Source organism: Saccostrea cucullata, unplaced genomic scaffold, assembly GCF_032062105.1.
Source record: "Saccostrea cucullata isolate Sc308-1 unplaced genomic scaffold, CSIRO_AGI_Scuc_v1 ctg45, whole genome shotgun sequence".
Taxonomy (NCBI): Eukaryota; Metazoa; Mollusca; class Bivalvia; order Ostreida; family Ostreidae; genus Saccostrea; species Saccostrea cuccullata.
The window spans coordinates 777,980-795,720 of NW_026939164.1; the positions used below are offsets into that span (position 1 = coordinate 777,980).

A 17,741-nucleotide genomic window follows, 5' to 3' on the forward strand; every position below is an offset into this window, starting at 1 on the left:
ATGCCCCTATTTTCAAAGTAAATATAAAGCTAATATTACAAAATCATCAAATTTACAAAAAATGAAAATTGAAGAAAAAAATCAGTCTTCAACAAAAAACTATATACATTGAAAAAAAAATAAAGAAATATATACAACTTCGAGCATATTGTTTTGCATTATTGTACATGTATAATTTACCAGTGTGTAATATATACTGTACTCAGCACTCTGTATTCACCATTTATTACAAAATTAACATTTCAAAAATAACAGTCTTAAAAAAGCATAATTATTGATTTGTACATAATTTACCAGTGTGCGATGTATACTCTGTTTTCATGTATTTTGAAGGAAACAAATCATTTAATTTTGAAGACAGGGCTGTAAACCAAGCAATTTAATATCTAGCAATATGATCCTCATTTCAAAACACATTCTATAAAGTAAATATAACAAAATTCACAAATTGACAAAACAAACATTTCACTTCACGAAATGATTCATCTGGAAATTAAAGCGTCTTGTTATGCATTACTGTACATAATTTGCTAGTTTTAATTACAAGGTTTCACTCGAATAACCGCAGGAGGGTTCGGTCTCAACACAGCAGACTGTAATTTACGGTATTTAAATCCTGGGACTGGTTCAAAATAGTATTGTCTAAGCAAAACCGATAGCACTGTTTTCATTTCCATCATGGAGAACTTGTGTCCAATACACATGTAAGGACCATATGAAAAGGGAAGAAATGTCATAGAAGCAACATTTTCCTGCTGCATAAAGCGATTTGGGTCAAATTCCTCTGGACTGTCCCAATTTAATCTACAAAATCAATCATATCAGAAGTCTGATTTTTTTTTTTGCCCTATTGCATGACTCAATGTAAGTATGCTAATAGCACTGAATTTTTCTTTATTGTGATAATCATTGTCCATGAATATGATGCATTTTATGAATAAGAAGCAACTCTTTAATTTGTCAATTTATTTTTTTTTAATTTTGAGTTTGACTTTTTGAAGCCATGATAAAATATTCTGATATACAACAAAACTACATGTAGACGTGTCTAATGAGACTGTAGATCTACTGATTTGTAAATAAAACAAAAATAGACAAAAAATAAAACAGTGATCCTTGTTTAAGTCTGTTTGTGGAGCAATTAACTGCAGTCAGAATCAAGTATAGAAAGCGTAGCCTTCCAAGAATTTTACAGAAATTTCTATTTTTAGTAACCATGGAAACACCATTTATCAAAATCAAAATCCGATTAAAAGAATTATGTTTGTTAATGTAGAGTAAAATGTATTGAAATCAGATCAAAATTGTTGGGGGAGTATCGCGTTTTGAAAATTCAATTTTTAGTAACCATCGCAACATCGTTCTTGGAAATCAACCCCCCCCCCCAAAAAAAAAACATGGAATTATGCACCTTATTGTAGACTATATTGTACACTAGTGTGTGCCAATTTGTATTATTATACTTTTATGTTAAATACTAAAATCTGATTGGTTTAGGCGCAGTTAACAATCCGTTCTATTACCCTGAGCCTTAGCAACGTGACAACGGGTAACACAACGGTAATGCCACATGTGTGTTGTTATGCGCGTACGGTTCACCGTCATCAAAACGTCAATTGCGCGTTTGAAAGAACTGGAATAAACTTGACGTCAATAAAAGCTTGCGTCCGATGTAGCTTACTTGAAAACAACAAACGACAGTTACATGCTTACAGGAGTCATTGCAGAAATAACGAAACTTTATATGATAAAAGACTCTTAGAGTATCAAACAAACAATAAAAAGGTCAGATCTTTTTATGTACCGAGTGAGTTTGAAAGCTTTCTAAACGTGAACGTAAAGATGATCGACGATTTTTTTTGCTGACTAATTTAAGAAGACATTCAGTATAATAAAATAAATGGTGCCTGTTCAGGGTAACAGTTGAAATTGACACCCCTCGGAAAACCATTGTCAACCTCCGCTGACACGTCGGTTGAATATATTTCCGGTAATATATATTTCATGTTATATAAACATAATTTATATAATGAAATCAAACAAAAACTGCAGGAATCGTGTTTTCAAAGAATTTCAAAAAATATTTATTCGATTGATTGTACATGTATGTTGTTTTAAGTCCCATTCGACAATTTTTCACTCATGTAGTGACGTCATATCCGACGAAGGGCTTCAAATTTGATCCTTACTGCCGTGACTTAGCTCTCAGGGTCATTGAATTCCCTTTTCGTGCCAACACCTTTTGACAATTGTAATCTTGGCGAAGAAACAGCTACTACCCATTTGTTATCGACATAAGTCAGTTGCAGTCGAGATTCGAACTCACGACCTTCTGAACACAGAATTAATGTATAACCCCAGCAATATATATTTTATTTATATAATTTATTTTTTTTAGCTTCAATTACTGGGATTAAATTACAATTCCCATTTTGGCACACATGGTCTAGCTGGCAGTTTTAGACTCAATATTTCAAATTTACATGAACCCAAATGAAAAATATCAATCGGAATTAAAAAAAATTAATATATAAAAATTATTTAATCATAATGAAATACAAAGTGACATTCTTATATGCGGAATAATGAGTGTCCAAAATTATGCAGAAGTCTGCGAGAACGGGTCTGGACAAATTCAAGTTTACAGACAGACTAGCTTATAGACAGATGGATGGACTATGGACACCTTACTGGTGCATATATTTTTCTGGTCTCTGGCCAGTAAAGAAAAAAATCATGATTATTAATAATACCAATTAATAATTTTGTGCTGATGTCACAACATCTTTTTCAGATATCATCCATTAGTTGCTGTACTAAACTTAAAATCAATGTATCACAGTTACTCAAATTTCCATTCCCCCATTGAGTTTTAAAAACTAGCTGATTATCTGATAATCCCATGACACTACCCACGCCAAGATATAAAGGACAGATACAAAGTCATTTTTGTCATTTATGACAGTTAAAAAATATGTTTTAGAAAGTTTAATTAACAAACCAGCACGAATCCTCTTATTTCACAAGAGAATCTATTTTTTTATATGAACAATATAATTCTAAATTATACCACGTGTGTACAATTGAATGCTTACCTGTGGAGAGCACCAACGTGCAATCCAACTATTGTTCCTTTTGGAATGTGGTAACCTTTAAAATTATCGTCAGCTAAAGCAGTTCGAAATATTACAGGTAGCACTGGAAACAACCTGAAATTCGAAATTAATGAGAAAATTATTGCTAAACTGCTTGATTCCGTAATTTACAAGAGGAAAACTGCAACTAAAATATTTTGTATTTTGAACATCTGTACTTTTCTCTCATATCCGAAAACTTATAAACGTTTGTTTGATTCCACCGAAAATTATCAAGATTGCAAAGCCGTTTCACAAAACTGTCATATATATATTAAAATCTGTCATATTCTTAAGACAACTAGATACTTGTCTTAAGTGTAAAGTGAAACTTGCGACAGTATGTATTTTGGCTAAAAACCTAAGGGTATTTAAAGAAAACGGTTTTTATAGATAGAACAATCCTTTGGGCAATATCCGCCAAAACTTCCCCCCATAATTTGCCAAAAAAATACTCAAGAAAAACTAAAATGTGCCTACTTTATGTTTTTCAACTTTAATTTCATTCCAAGACATTTTTCGGTTTTCAAGTTAAATAAAGTAATTTAAAAGAAATCTTAATCAATTTCCTTCTTCCTGACTTTATTGAAAACAAGACATGTTTGTAAAACACTTATGCCCCCTCCCCCCAAATTGGAATTTTTCCAAGTCCAAGGGGCAAAACTGTCAAAAAATTGTACCCAAAACAGAATTTGACCTAGATATATCTGATAAATCTGTAAATTTCAAATGTGCAACGGTTGTGAAGAAAATGAATGGTAATAATTGGAATTCTGCATAACTCTGTCAAAAATTGTGTTGCTAAAACAGAACTTGACCTAGATATTAATATGATTAATATGTATATTAAATTTCATATCAGTATGTGAAATTCTTGCAAAGAAAATGAACGGAAAAGCATAACTCTGTGAAAAATGGTGTGATCGTACCCAAAACAGAACTTGACTTAGATATTCATCTGATAAATCTGTATACTAAATTTCATCTCCAGTATGTGCAACGGTTGCAAAGAAAATGAACGGAAACTGCAAATAATTGAAATTTTTCTAAGTCCAAGGGGCATAACTTTGTCAAAAATGGCGCGATCATACCCGAAACAAAACTTGACCTAGATATTTATGTGATATATCTGTATACCAAATTTCATTTCAGTATGTGCAACATAGCAAAGCAATATGAACCAGAAAAAATAAATTATTTATCAAATCGAAGTATAGGTAATATATCTGAATTGTTTTGCAAGCAGTATAATTGTAGAAAGAAAGTTAATAGATTTAAATGAAATATGGAGATAACGAACAGTATCCAAGTTTAAAGGTCCAGTCAAACATACAGGAACCTCCCATAAGAATAGAGATCAGGTGCCACTGAGGAATAAGCATCCCTTGCTACACCCATCCTGTGCTCTTTGTCCGGACTGTGTAATAACCTTACTAAACATTTTGAATTCAATTAACTGTATTTTGGACAAAATAAATTTACAAAAACAAATACAAATCAAAAATAAAAACATAATTTTAATATTTTTACATATGTTGGAAAAAATCGATCCAAAGATACCCCCAACTGGGTTTTTTAAGCATGTAAATACAGTGACCTTGTAATGACCTTGACACACAATCTTTGTGTGAAATGAGAACCTAGTTTATCAAAAGTCATGAATTATGTCCAACATTCAACTCTGAATTCAATTAACTATATTTTGGACAAAATGAATTTACAAAAACAAATAAAAATCAAAAATAAAAACATAATTTTAATATTTTTTACATCCATCTTTTTATGTTGGAAAATGATTTTTAATGAGTAATTTGACTCCATTCTGTCGCATTTCTCGTACTCCTGTCTCATATGAAAACGTTAATATTTCAAATAATGAAGTGAATTCATCACAAAATGTTATCCAACCAAGTTCAAATGTCTTTATCATATCTAAAAAACTTTATTCGGTAATAACCAATATTTGCCCCTTAAATCAAACTTTGATGGAGATATATTTAATTAAGTTTTAAACAGGGGAGTATATGCTGACTTCAAAGCACTGAATATTTTCATAAGTAATGACACCATATGTACGTAATGACGTCACAAACATGACGTAAATTTCAGTTTTTTATGAATTTTACAGAAAAATGTACATATTTCGTCGATAATTTGAGTAAAAGTCACCGAGCGCATGTGTGTTCAGGATCAATATTTTGATATAATGTGTAGAATGATAATATCAATGAAATATGTCAATATTGATCCTGAACAAACTTGCGCTCTATAAATTTTAAAGCTAAAATTGTTGAAATTTTGTCCATTTTTGTCCTCTTTTTGAAAAAGGATATAAAATGGGACTAGTTTGTGACGTCATAAAAACAAAAATTGTGAATACACTGCATTGACACTATAAAATTTTCTGTTAATTTATATTTCTCATACAATTTATTGAATTCAGCACATTTCAGAAAGTTTTCAAAATTTGACTTTTGTGGGGGCAAATATATGCAATATACCGCATATAGTTCTTTGCAGAATATTGACTAAGTTCTGCACTTTTTTTTCAAAGTGCGTTAATATGGTCTGTTTAAATGCACTCTGAAATTAACATTATTTTTTTCAAAGTGTATTTACTTGGTCCCACATTAAACACACTTCGATTTTTTCTAAGTGTGTTATTTTTCAAAGTGCATTGTAACATAGTTAGCAGTTAATACAACCTTTTATACAACTACTTCTCTCAAAAAATTTAAGTCCACGATTTTTGACATAATATATAGTTAATCTTCCTATTGTACTGGAATTCCCATGGGTACTGATTGTAAACCGTTTTTAGCAGACCTATTTTTGTTTTCATATGAAGCAAACATTTTTTTTTATCTTCTACATGATAAGCAGAGATCTTTTGTTATGGACTTCAATTCAACCTTAAAGAGATATATATGATGTAATACATGGACTGTATCAATAACTTCAATTCATTTTCATCCTTTCTTTGATTCAATATGTATATTAAAAACAAAATAAAATACATCAAAATGTCTAACATTTCTGTTTCATACTTTAATATTTCATTATACTAGAAAAAGACATCAATGGCAAGCCAAAAACAAAACATTATGATAAAGGGAATGACTTCAATTTTCCTATCCTCAACTTCTCCATTTCTAAAAACATTGTCACCTGCACATGTAATGGATGTTTCCAAGTTGACTCAATATTTGATAAATACATGTAAGTTAATAACACAAGGAAAAGACCAGTGTACATTAAAGTCACCATTTCGCAAATTCTATACTGTAGATTCCTTATTTTTTGTGAGTACTTTTTATCGTGAATGGCCTCTTCAACAGCAAATTGCAAGAATAAGAATTTGCGTTTGAACGGTTGGTCAAGAGTTTTAACATACATTTTAGCACCATAAAATTTAAGGCGAGTAATTTAATTTCGCCTTTGGTGCTTCTCGCGAAATTACGCGATAATCAATTCCACGCATATATTTAGGAATCTACAGTATTTGATGCAATGTCCTTGTCAGCAAATTCATCCACTGTTTGGTCGAATGCTGTCTGATCTTTATCCTTACAAATTGTTAGATCATTATTTTCACATTGCATTGCCTTTAAGATTTTTCTATTTGAGCATCATGACAGGGGAAACACTGTGCCTATGACCTTTTGACCTTTCTATGGCACTATATCTTGATGCCAATGTTTAAAAAAATGTCTCTGTTGGCTGTTGCAGTACTTAGTGCATATTTAATTTATCAATTTACTTAATTTAATCATGCACATCTGTTAATTTTAGGAAAATCCCATAATAATACAATCCCCTGAGAAATGAGTTTGAACAACAGCTGCAAAACTTTTACTTATTCATGACTTGTGCTATTCATTTTTTTTTTAAAAGAAGACATCATATAGAAACCTAAAACTTTAAGTATTTCATCAAACATTGCAGTCCTATCTAAGAGTTATAAATGTTTCAAATTGATACTGAATATTTATGAGCACATGCCATATTTTTAAAGCATATAAAGACCAAGTACCAACTCCAGTTCTCCTATTGACAAGTATATATAGTATTACTATCAATTGATGAAACATTTAATTTACATTCAAAACAAAATTCCCATCATCAATAAATGGCAAATTGTCTTCCATAATTTGTATAAAATTATATACATGTAGTTTATATTACTGAGAACAAATTTAATACATTCAATATTCATCACTCATGTTAACATGCAACTCTATAATCATGAATATTTTCTAAACAGACTTTACCAATTATATACTGAAGCGGGTGTATGACAATAAAAATGAAAATCCGCATTGACAATATTGAAATCTAATTTCCCTTTTAATGATAGCATGGAAAGAACACTAAATACAGTTTTGTACCCATGTGTGATTATTAGGCTGAAAAATGAAAGAAGATGGGGGGATAAGGCAGATGAAGAGCCTATAGTGCAACAGATATGAAGTGAAAAATTTAATCCCAGTCATATCCAAATTTTACTTGATATTTCATCTAATGTTAAAGTATACTTAATGTAAAATCTCTAAAATTTACAAAATTCTCACAAAGACTGAAATATTTGTCTATGAAAAAGCATATACACACACTAAAAAGAACAAAACGATCATTTTCTGAAACTTTAACAAATTTTTTCAATATAAGTGGGTCTTCGCTCCAATACTCAATTCACATATTGAATATGATTTCTTGATATCTGACACTATAAGCATTCTGCCCGCCTTGTTCCCCCATCTTCTTTACGAATTGTTTGGTAATAACTTAATTTCAGATGATCTTTCTAAAAATTGATTACCACAGCTATAAGACTGGTGTAGTTGCCATTGCAATCTTTAGAAAATACAAGTTTCTTTCTTTTTTCAGACAATTTTTTTCTGAATCAATCAGGAGAAGAAACTTATAACATCCACTTAACTCACATTTTAAACATTATACTCATATGTATATGAGTCAGTTTTAAGACCCAGTAATGCATTAATACCTTTGTGTTTCTTTAATTACAGCAGTGGTGAGTTTGAGTGCATCCAATTCCTCATGTGTAATTGTTCTGTTTATATCATCACCCAACACTAATGACATTTCACCTCTGACCTTTTGTTGAAGGTCAGGTCTCTCTGAGAGCTGCAGAAGGGTCCAGGTGAGGGCAATGCTGGTGGTCTAAAAGTACAGAATGAAGCATGTAGCTTTCTGAAAAAAGTAAGCTTTCAAAATGATCGAGTTACAAAACTCAAAAAAAATTAAGAAGGGATGGGGATGGGGAGTTAAAACTACATATAAATCATCCTCATCATCTGAGAATTTTAACCCATTAGACGAGTACAGATTATTTCATTCAAAAACAATAATTGTCTACTCTACATTTTCTAATATGATTGAGTTGCATAAACGAAAATTTCGTTTTATATGTATAGCTGAAATTTCTGTTTTATAGCAAAAATATTCGGAAAACTTAAAGTGAAAATAGGTGCAAGTTATTTCATTATAAATTATTATTATTGTATAAATTATGAATGCAAAATACAGTTCATTTTAAATTAAATCAAATCAAGGAAACAAATAGTAAAACATTACAAATTACATCAAATCCAGCCAGCAGAAAGCCAAACACCTGATCAATCAGTTCTTTTTTTGACAGGTGTGATCCTTCTGTGTCACAGGCTGTTGTCAACATTGTCAAAATATCTCTTCTAGTGGACTCTTTAAAGAAAATCATCAAACGTCAGAATATCTAGCAGACTCTTAAACAAAATCCACAAAAATTGTCATTTCAATTTAAGATATAAACAATAAATGTATAATAATCTGGCAATAAATACAGTTGATGAAACTCAGTATCAAATATTTTAACCTCAGAATCTTGAATTCTCATATACATTGTAATAATTTTCTTTGGAAAAACATAAGCATTAATAAAACAACAATTCATATATAAGTGACCAGAGTGGATAACATTGAGCACACAGGGTGTGTGGCTGCTCTGCGGGGGAAGCATAATCCTCTATGGCACCTGATCCCACCTCTGATTTTGAGATTTGTGTCTGCTCTTCTGATTTGTGATATTTAATGAACTTTTGAGCTTGGATACTGTTTGTTATCTCCATATATTTCACTGAGCAAAGTAGAAAGGTTCATCTTTAAAAATTATAAACTTCAACCAAATGAATCAATTTTTTTGAAAAATATATTATTCTTTTTCATTTACTGTAAACATTCTTCAACTGAAGCTCAACTTTGTATTGCTTAATTCTTAACAACTCTTAATCAAAGTGAGACTTCTAAGTTTTTGATCTGTTTACAAAAATTCAAAGACAAATACTTATTTTCTGAAAAGTTTCTACAATTTTATCCATAATTTTATTTAAAACCAAAATGATGATAGATGGTAACTTTCAATATCACTGCACAGAAATAAATTATTATTTTTATATAATGGGGTATGTATTATTATGAACAATACATGCATGGACACATGTACATGTATATACTAATATTTACAAATTATTGCAAATTTGTATGAGCAATAATCGTTTATTTTTGTCTATACACCATATTGTCATCTAGTGAAACATACTTTCATTCTTCTGGCTTTCAATAATCTTTTCTGTCAATGCTTTGGTAAATCTGACATCTTTCTTTAGTTTCATCTTGGCTTTTGTAGGGAAATAATCAGAAAATGGAAGGAAGTCAAAAAACCTTCAAAAAGAATCCATATCTTATTACATGTACAAATTATGAAATTAATATATCCCAATTCCCTAAGAAAATAATTACTGTACATACAGGATTTTTTTCAGCCCTTGTAATTTTCGTTCTTTTGCACTTGTGAACAATTTTGCCCAGTTTTAAATTCGACTATAGTCACAATTCTGTTTAAGAAATCATACTGTTTTCTTTGAATTTACCCCTTTTCAAATTTGCCCACCTGTGATTAGGGCTAAAGGAGCTGGTACTCAAAAATTTATTCTCTGTGGTTTTAGAAATACTTCACATCTTCACATGTACATTTACTGATGCAATTAAATTTAACTTTTAAATCACGATAAAAGCATTGTCCTGAAACATGTAAAACTTACAATCTTCAAAATTTTTTCACATACTATAAATCTCAATTCCATAAGTATAACATTAAAGCTATTATATTCGCTAAACCAATTCATTCCCAGAAATATTGATCTTAATTTTAAAAAATTAAAAACAACCCAAATAGTCATCATGGATTAGACCCTTAGACTGAAAATAATAGTTCATCCATTTAGAGAGTTACAATGGAACTCATTAACCAAGTTACTTGTGGTTCTGAATTATATCTGTATATAAATACTTGAAAATATTATTTGAATTTATCACTGAAAATAAATTGCTTTTGGGGTACTTTAATGAGAGGTTAAATAATTAATGAGACTTGGGACTTCAGTTTAAAGACACATTCTTTTGATAATGCATATATTATACATGTAGTCATTTCCTTATTATAGCAGGACATAATTCCTCAACTGAAAAACTCTGTTTAAAGACTAACACATAAATTAAATAAATCTTTCATTTCCTATTAGTCTTTAGCAGTCTACTGCTGTCATTGATTTTTTTTCAAAACATTTTAATTATTAAATAAATTTGGTAGAAAAGTTAATAGTATTTAGCTTAATCTTTAGATTGTATTCTGCAGAAATTAAAACTTTCATAGGCAGTTTATCAACTGACATTCACTTTTAAAGAGCAAATCAATAAGTTGTCTGGAAATAATTTAACACACCCATAGTGGTATAAATTATATATTTTAAAGATATATAAGTACACAATTCCTAGGTATCTCTGCATGCATAATATGAATGATCATCCCTATTTTTAAGAGCCATTTCATGAAAGCTTTTTGGATTTTCTAAGTATGTAAAAGACTCACATAGATACATACTAGTATACCATTTTGTCAATTATCAAAAAAAAAAACCAGAACCATATGCTCTGATTGTTGTCTTGCTATGTCAAACCCACTCAAGTGCACCCGGGACGTACTGCAATCAAATCAGGACCCATGTGATAAGAAATTTACAATAAAAAAGTGGATTCTGGTCATTTTAATGTCGCAAGAAGTTTTTCTCCTTCAGAAATCAAGATTTCCAAACATATAAATTTCGCATTTTTAGTATATTTGATCAACTTGGTTCCACCCAGAGGCTAATTTTACCTTCTGTTAAAAGGCTCATATGTTAGCTTTAAGATATTCTTCTATAATGATACTTACAAAGTCACAAATTCATCCATGCCATCAAAAAATCTTTTAGAGGCAGAAATAAATTTATGTACCTGTTTTAAAATGTTGGTATTGAAGGTAGAATTCTTGATTGAATCTCCAAATAAGAGATGTTTAAAGTGACTGGCCCTCATGGGTCAATGAATTTTTTCCTTGAGTCAGTGTATAGAGGACATTCAAATAAAAAGTGTGTTGTTGTTTCAATCTTTCCACAAGCACAATTAGGATTATCTATCATATGTTTTGCAAATAAATGAGAATTAATGTACTACAATGAAATCCAAGTCGTGTATGTAAAATTTATTCTGTGCGCTTACCAAATATATATAGAAAATGTTTTTGGGTTTTATAACAGTTTGTTTTAAGCACGTGTTTTAAATTAGATACTGAGGGATTTTCTTGGACATTTATCGGAAGTTCCTACCAAAGCTTTGTAGTGGATGATAGAAAAGATTGTGCATAGTGGTTTGTATTAAACTTCCGTTGAGTAATGCAATAGGATTGTCTTGTGGGATAATTGTGTGTTTCATTGATTCTTAAAGGGATTAAAGAAGATAAATAATCAGGTGCACTTCTATGGACCATGGTGTGAAATTTGATTATTTTATGTTTTTGTCTTCGATTGTGCAATGTATCCCATCCAACTTCTCAAAAAAGATCATTTAAACTTACTTGTTTAGTTGCACCTGTGACTATTCGAGTGGCCTCAATGTTAATTTTTTTCGAGTTTATCAGCTAAATCATTTAGGATATTGTCCCAAAAAGCTTTGATCCCTAATCATGGTCTTAGCCTATACCCAAGGACATGATTTGAAGAAAATCGAATTTACACTACAAAAGGGTGCTTTCATATCAATATGACTAAAGATGGTTATGCTGTAAATTGTTGAGAAGTTTTGTGAAATTTCTATATTCTTTGATCCCCCATTTTGGCCCCATCCAACCCCTGGATCATGATTTGTACACTAAGCAAAATAGTTTCAATTAAGTTGGCTCAGTGCTTCTTGAGAAGAAGATTTTTAAAAGATTACTATTTCTGAATAGTTTCCACTTCAAAAGGGTGTGGCCCTTCATTTGTACAAATTTCAATCCCCTTTACCCAAGAATGCTTTGTGGCAAGTTTGTTTGAAATAGGCAAAGTGGTTAAGAGAATAATAAATAATAATGTTAAAAGTTTACAGACATATGGAAAGTCACACAGCTATGACAAACAAGAGACAGGCAGATGATGGACAAAATGTGATCAGGAAAGCTCACCTGAGCTCTCAGTGCAGGTGAGCTAATAAAAAAAGGATATTGATGCAACTCTGAGTGTACACACTTCTTTTTCTTTTCAGTGAAACTAATAATTTACATTCTGATAAATAATCAGGTAATTATTTTTAAATGTATTAAGATCATTTCACTTACCCATCTCTGACTCCACTGACTACAGAACGAATTCCATCTTCATCCTCAGAGGAACTGGGAGATTTAAGGAAGTCAGTGTCATAGCCAAAACCACACTTACAAATTACATCTAAAGTCTGTTAAATAATAGGAATTCTAAACAAAAATATTTTTTAGTCTTTCTGCAAATAACTTTTCAATCTGAAAAACAATCTATTGGCTCACAAAAATTTTCTTCCTTTTCTACTCTTAGCAACAGATACCGCATACAGCATAAAGTGAAAATTGTTTGCCTCTTATTCAATACAAATCTCACTAAAATAAGGTGTCACAAAAAGTAGTGATCTGCAGTAAACTAACAAGACTCTCAGAGTGTGATTCACTAAGTAACCTAACCTTTGAAATAAATCTCTTTTAAGATATATTCAATGCTTTTAAGAAACACTAAATTGAAGGAAAAAAGGAAAGACCTGGACAGGCAAACTACAGCAAAATTATAGATTATTAACCTCTCTCAAACTTTGAGGTTGATAGTAACAAAATCAAGATTCATTTAATTGGCTATTTTAAAATCAAATTGCATGATCACAGGAAACTCTCCAATAGTATAATAAGCCAACAGTCTGCAAGGAATTAAGCATATAAGAAGAATCTATAACTAGTCATGGACTTATGGGCAATGTATGAAGGATGATGACATTTGAAAAGAAACAGTAAGCTTAGTGACTAACATGACCTGAAAAAGACACCTCAACCTGTACATCTGATTTAGCATTCTGAACATATGCGGCCCTCACCATTGTCTGGAGATTTGACTGTAGCTGAACATCTGCATAATCATTCTGTAAACATTCCCATTTCTTGCACAGATTGAGTGCTTTCTCTTGAAATACATGAATCATGTCTGTCAAAAAATATGAATAACACATTGTAATAATACAGAAGTTATTTTCTCACTGATCATAGTAATGAGATGACCAAAGAGAAGATAAGATTGGAGAGTATGATACATTTAGAATAACTTCCAAAGAGATTGTTAAATGGGATGTTGTTATTCTTACCAAACAAAACAGCTGGGGAGAAGGCTGGATTCGAGATCTTCCTGATCACGTGATGAGGCTCCCCTGACAGGACAAATAGTGGGGCAGTTCCTGTCAACCTCTGAAATCTATAATAAAGAACAAGTAACTATAGAGGCAGTTCCTGTCAACCTCTGAAACCTTTAAAAAGAACACGAAATAAAGGGACTATTACAGTCAAATTAAGTCTGAAAACGATAAACAAGCAAGTAAATAAAAGGACAGATCCCATCACCCTCTGGAAACCCATCGTCGGAAACCCACGGGTGATCTCGTCTTTACTTATCACCCGTGGGCAAACTCGCTGAAATATCGCCGTAAAATATGCTAATTTGTTGTTTTTAGTCAACCAATCAGAAAGTTGGAACTCTTCAATTTTAAAAATACGTTTATTACTTTGCTATTTATGGTAAATATTTTGACGCTCATTAAAACGTGCGAAGTTTGATTGAAAACGATGAAAGTCAATTCGTACAGGTCACTGACATTAATATCCGTCAAATATTATGAAGGAGTACCTCTTTTTAACTGCAAAATGCACCGGTGAGTGGATTTATCAGCTGTGTTAACTACGGAAGAGTTTTTAATGTTTTTGGCAATGCCGAACTTGCATATGTAACGTGAACTGTGTTTCGTTGTTTCGCATCGCGAATCTGTGATGCGGCCAATCAAATGATCCATGCATATTTAATTACATATGACGATTTTTCGGCGAGTTTGCCCACGAGTGATAAGTAAAGACGAGATCACCCGTGGGTTTCCAATGATGCTGGAAACCATAAAGAAATATTTCTTAAAAAAGCAAACAAAGGGGCATTTCCTGTGAACCTTGGAAAATTTTACATATTAATAAGTATTCATATATTGATTTAGATTCAATTCTTTAACCAGAGTATTTCTCTGCTTACGATGACTGTATCCCAAATCGTTTGTAGTTGCGACTGTTTGTGACTAAAATTTGGCGGCAAATTTCTGGATCTGCAACTAGTAGTCTTTCTTGTCCTCCAAAGTAGTAAAATCGAATGATTTTTGACTTGTATTTTTTCATCCATCTGAAAAAGGAAATGCTTTTTTTTATCTCATGCTGTATGGAATAAAACAAGTCCCACACACTTAAACAAGAGGCCCAGGGGCCACAGCACTCACCTGAGCACATCGGCTAGGAAAAAGCACATATCAGATCAGAACTGAAAGTTTACTAAAGGGGGAGGGGGGCTTGAATTTTAAACCCCCAGTGGGTCATGATTTGAACAAACTAGAATCTACACTACCTGAGGATGATTCCATATAAATATCACTAATCATGGCTTTGAAGTACTTGAAAAGAAGATTTTAAAAGGTTTACCTATATATCGCTATGTAAAACTTTGGTCGGTCATTTTGGCCCCACCCTAGTCCCGGAGGTCATGATTTGAACAAACTTGAATCTACACTACCTGAGGATGATTCCACATGAGTTTCATCTTTCCTGGCCCAGTGCATCTTGAGAAGAAGATTTTTAAAGATTTTTCCTATATATTCCTATGTAAAACTTTGGTCGGTCATTTTGGCCCCATCCTAGTCCCGGGGGTCATGATTTGAACAAACTTGAATCTACACTACCTGAGGATGATTCCACATGAGTTTCATTTTTCCTGGCCCAGTGGTTCTTGAGAAGAAGAATTTTAAATGTTGCCATTAATTTTTCTCTAATTCATAATTATCTCCCCTAGGAAAAGGGTGTGGCCCTTCTTTGAACAAACTTGAATCCCCTTCACCCAAGGATACTTTGTAGCAAGTTTGGTTGAAATTGGCCCAGTGGTTCTTGAGAAGAAGATGAAAATGTGAAAAGTTAACGACAACGATGACAACGACAGACAACAGACAAATTTTGATCAGAAAAGCTCACTTGAGCTTTCGACTCAGGTGAGCTAAAAAATACTACTGAATTCATTACAAGTGTATTACATGTAGCAGTCTTTCCTAAAATCAATAGCTTTTATTTGTACATACGTAAAACTATATATTTTACATGCACTGTTTTCAGGTAATCAAAATTATACAGAAATATGAGTAAATGTTTGGACTATTTGCTGCCTTTCATCAGAATAAGGGATAGATGATCCATGAGCACCAGAATGCAAGGGCAACAAAACAAGGAACACAGATTTAAATGCATCAATAACACTTTAAGAGCAACAACAAGAGCACTTGGGGGTGGGGGTGGGGGTGAGGGTGGGGTTATTACAAAGGACTGGAGTGAAGGAAACAATGTGAAGGAGAGAAGCCAAGAAGGTCAAGGAGCAGGACAACAATTATAGTAACTGAGGGATACTTTGAAAACAATAATGCCAGTTAAATAAATGGGAAAAGGTTGATAATGCAAAAGATAAGTATCTATTGGAAGAAAGTAAAGTTGGGGGTGGTGGTGGGTGTGTGTGTCAGATTAACACTGTCCCTTGCAAAATTTGTCTCTCCCTCATCACTAAATTATTGCACACATTCTTCGTTATTCTCTCAGTTAATTGCTCTCATGATCTTACATGCATGTACATTGTTATTCCCTTAGAATAATCTTTCCTAGTCATAGAGGCAAAAGGATAGGGTCCACATAGTAAGTGCCTTTAATTATGAGTAAAACACAAGTATTATGTTAATTTATAATTGTGCTGCTTCACTCGCCTGATTGTATTGGTCATTGGTTCAGCTTTACGAGCCTCTAGCATGTTCCCTACCAGCGGAATGTATGGGCATCCTGGTATCTATAAAAAGAAAATATTGCACTTAATGAAAAACTGAATTATTCTGCTATTTTGCACACAACTGCTTCAAAACTAGTAAACAGAATAAAAATTACTTTCTCTGCTAATAACATTATTTATTGCCACATTAAATCTGGATTAACAATGTGAAATATGAATTTAATAAAAAAAATTATTCATGCAGAATTGCAAATTACATATTTTCTATATATGGTACATTATTTTATAATGAAGGGTTTTGATATTTGGAAAAAAAGTAAAAAAAATATGCTTAAGCTATGTAAATTTTCATCTTTGCATCTCTTCATCATCATGCACAAAACAATTGCAAAATAAAGTATAGAAATTAAATGATAAATTAAAAATATAACATTTGCAAACCTTTCTTAGTGGAGAAAACAATGGAGCTAAGAACAGTTTGTACATGTACCACAAAACCAAAAACAGCACACCGACCAACAGTGTTTCTCTCAGAAGTGACCACATTGTGTGATACATCGAGGACACCATCTATAACAGTCCAAAGGAAAAAGAATTCAGCAATTTATCATAATATTTTTATTAATTTTAATCATACTTTAATTTCACAAACACATCAATACATTTTGGCGAATATACATCCATTTATCAGTTTATCTTACCTTCTTTTGTCTATTTTACGAGTAACAAAAAAGTAAATAGTTTTTTTTTAATATGCACGATGCACTTTACCTATTTACATTATGTTCAGTGTTCACACACATTACTTCAAAAGGTCACATTTATATGGAACATGGTATTCATACTACAATATCATACTTTATAAACATTATATACATAAAATGTACATAAAAATCTTACTTTTTATTAATTGCTCTAAATTCACAATTATTACAACCTGTTCATCAAAACATTTGATTTACTACTCTGTGACACAACTTCTGCTCGCCTCTCGCCTCTTTCTTGTTTACATCTGTAAAGGTCAAGGCCGACTTAAAAAGATTGCACTTGCCGCGAAAATACAAACCATGAAATCGTAAAAATAATGTAAGTGTAATTTTTTGGTGGTATTACTATAAATTAAATAATGTGTACATATGCATTATATACATAATTAGGTTATTAATATAATTATTTGGGAAAC

At 31.7% G+C, this 17,741-nt stretch overlaps 1 protein-coding gene across 1 annotated transcript; it reads right to left on the reverse strand.

Moving 5' to 3' along the window:
- Nucleotides 1-211: 211 nt before the first annotated feature.
- Nucleotides 212-17,126, reverse strand: LOC134252435 (cytochrome P450 3A9-like). Its single transcript, XM_062734919.1, has 11 exons — nucleotides 17,000-17,126; nucleotides 16,539-16,618; nucleotides 14,786-14,929; nucleotides 13,860-13,966; nucleotides 13,596-13,702; nucleotides 12,820-12,935; nucleotides 9,730-9,851; nucleotides 8,737-8,855; nucleotides 8,140-8,315; nucleotides 3,096-3,209; nucleotides 212-804 (listed from the first exon to the last, which is right to left on the reverse strand). The coding sequence occupies exons 1-11, from the start codon at nucleotides 17,114-17,116 to the stop codon at nucleotides 537-539; spliced, it is 1,470 nt and encodes a 489-aa protein (XP_062590903.1). The 5' UTR covers nucleotides 17,117-17,126; the 3' UTR covers nucleotides 212-536.
- Between the last annotated feature and the right edge of the window lie 615 nt (nucleotides 17,127-17,741).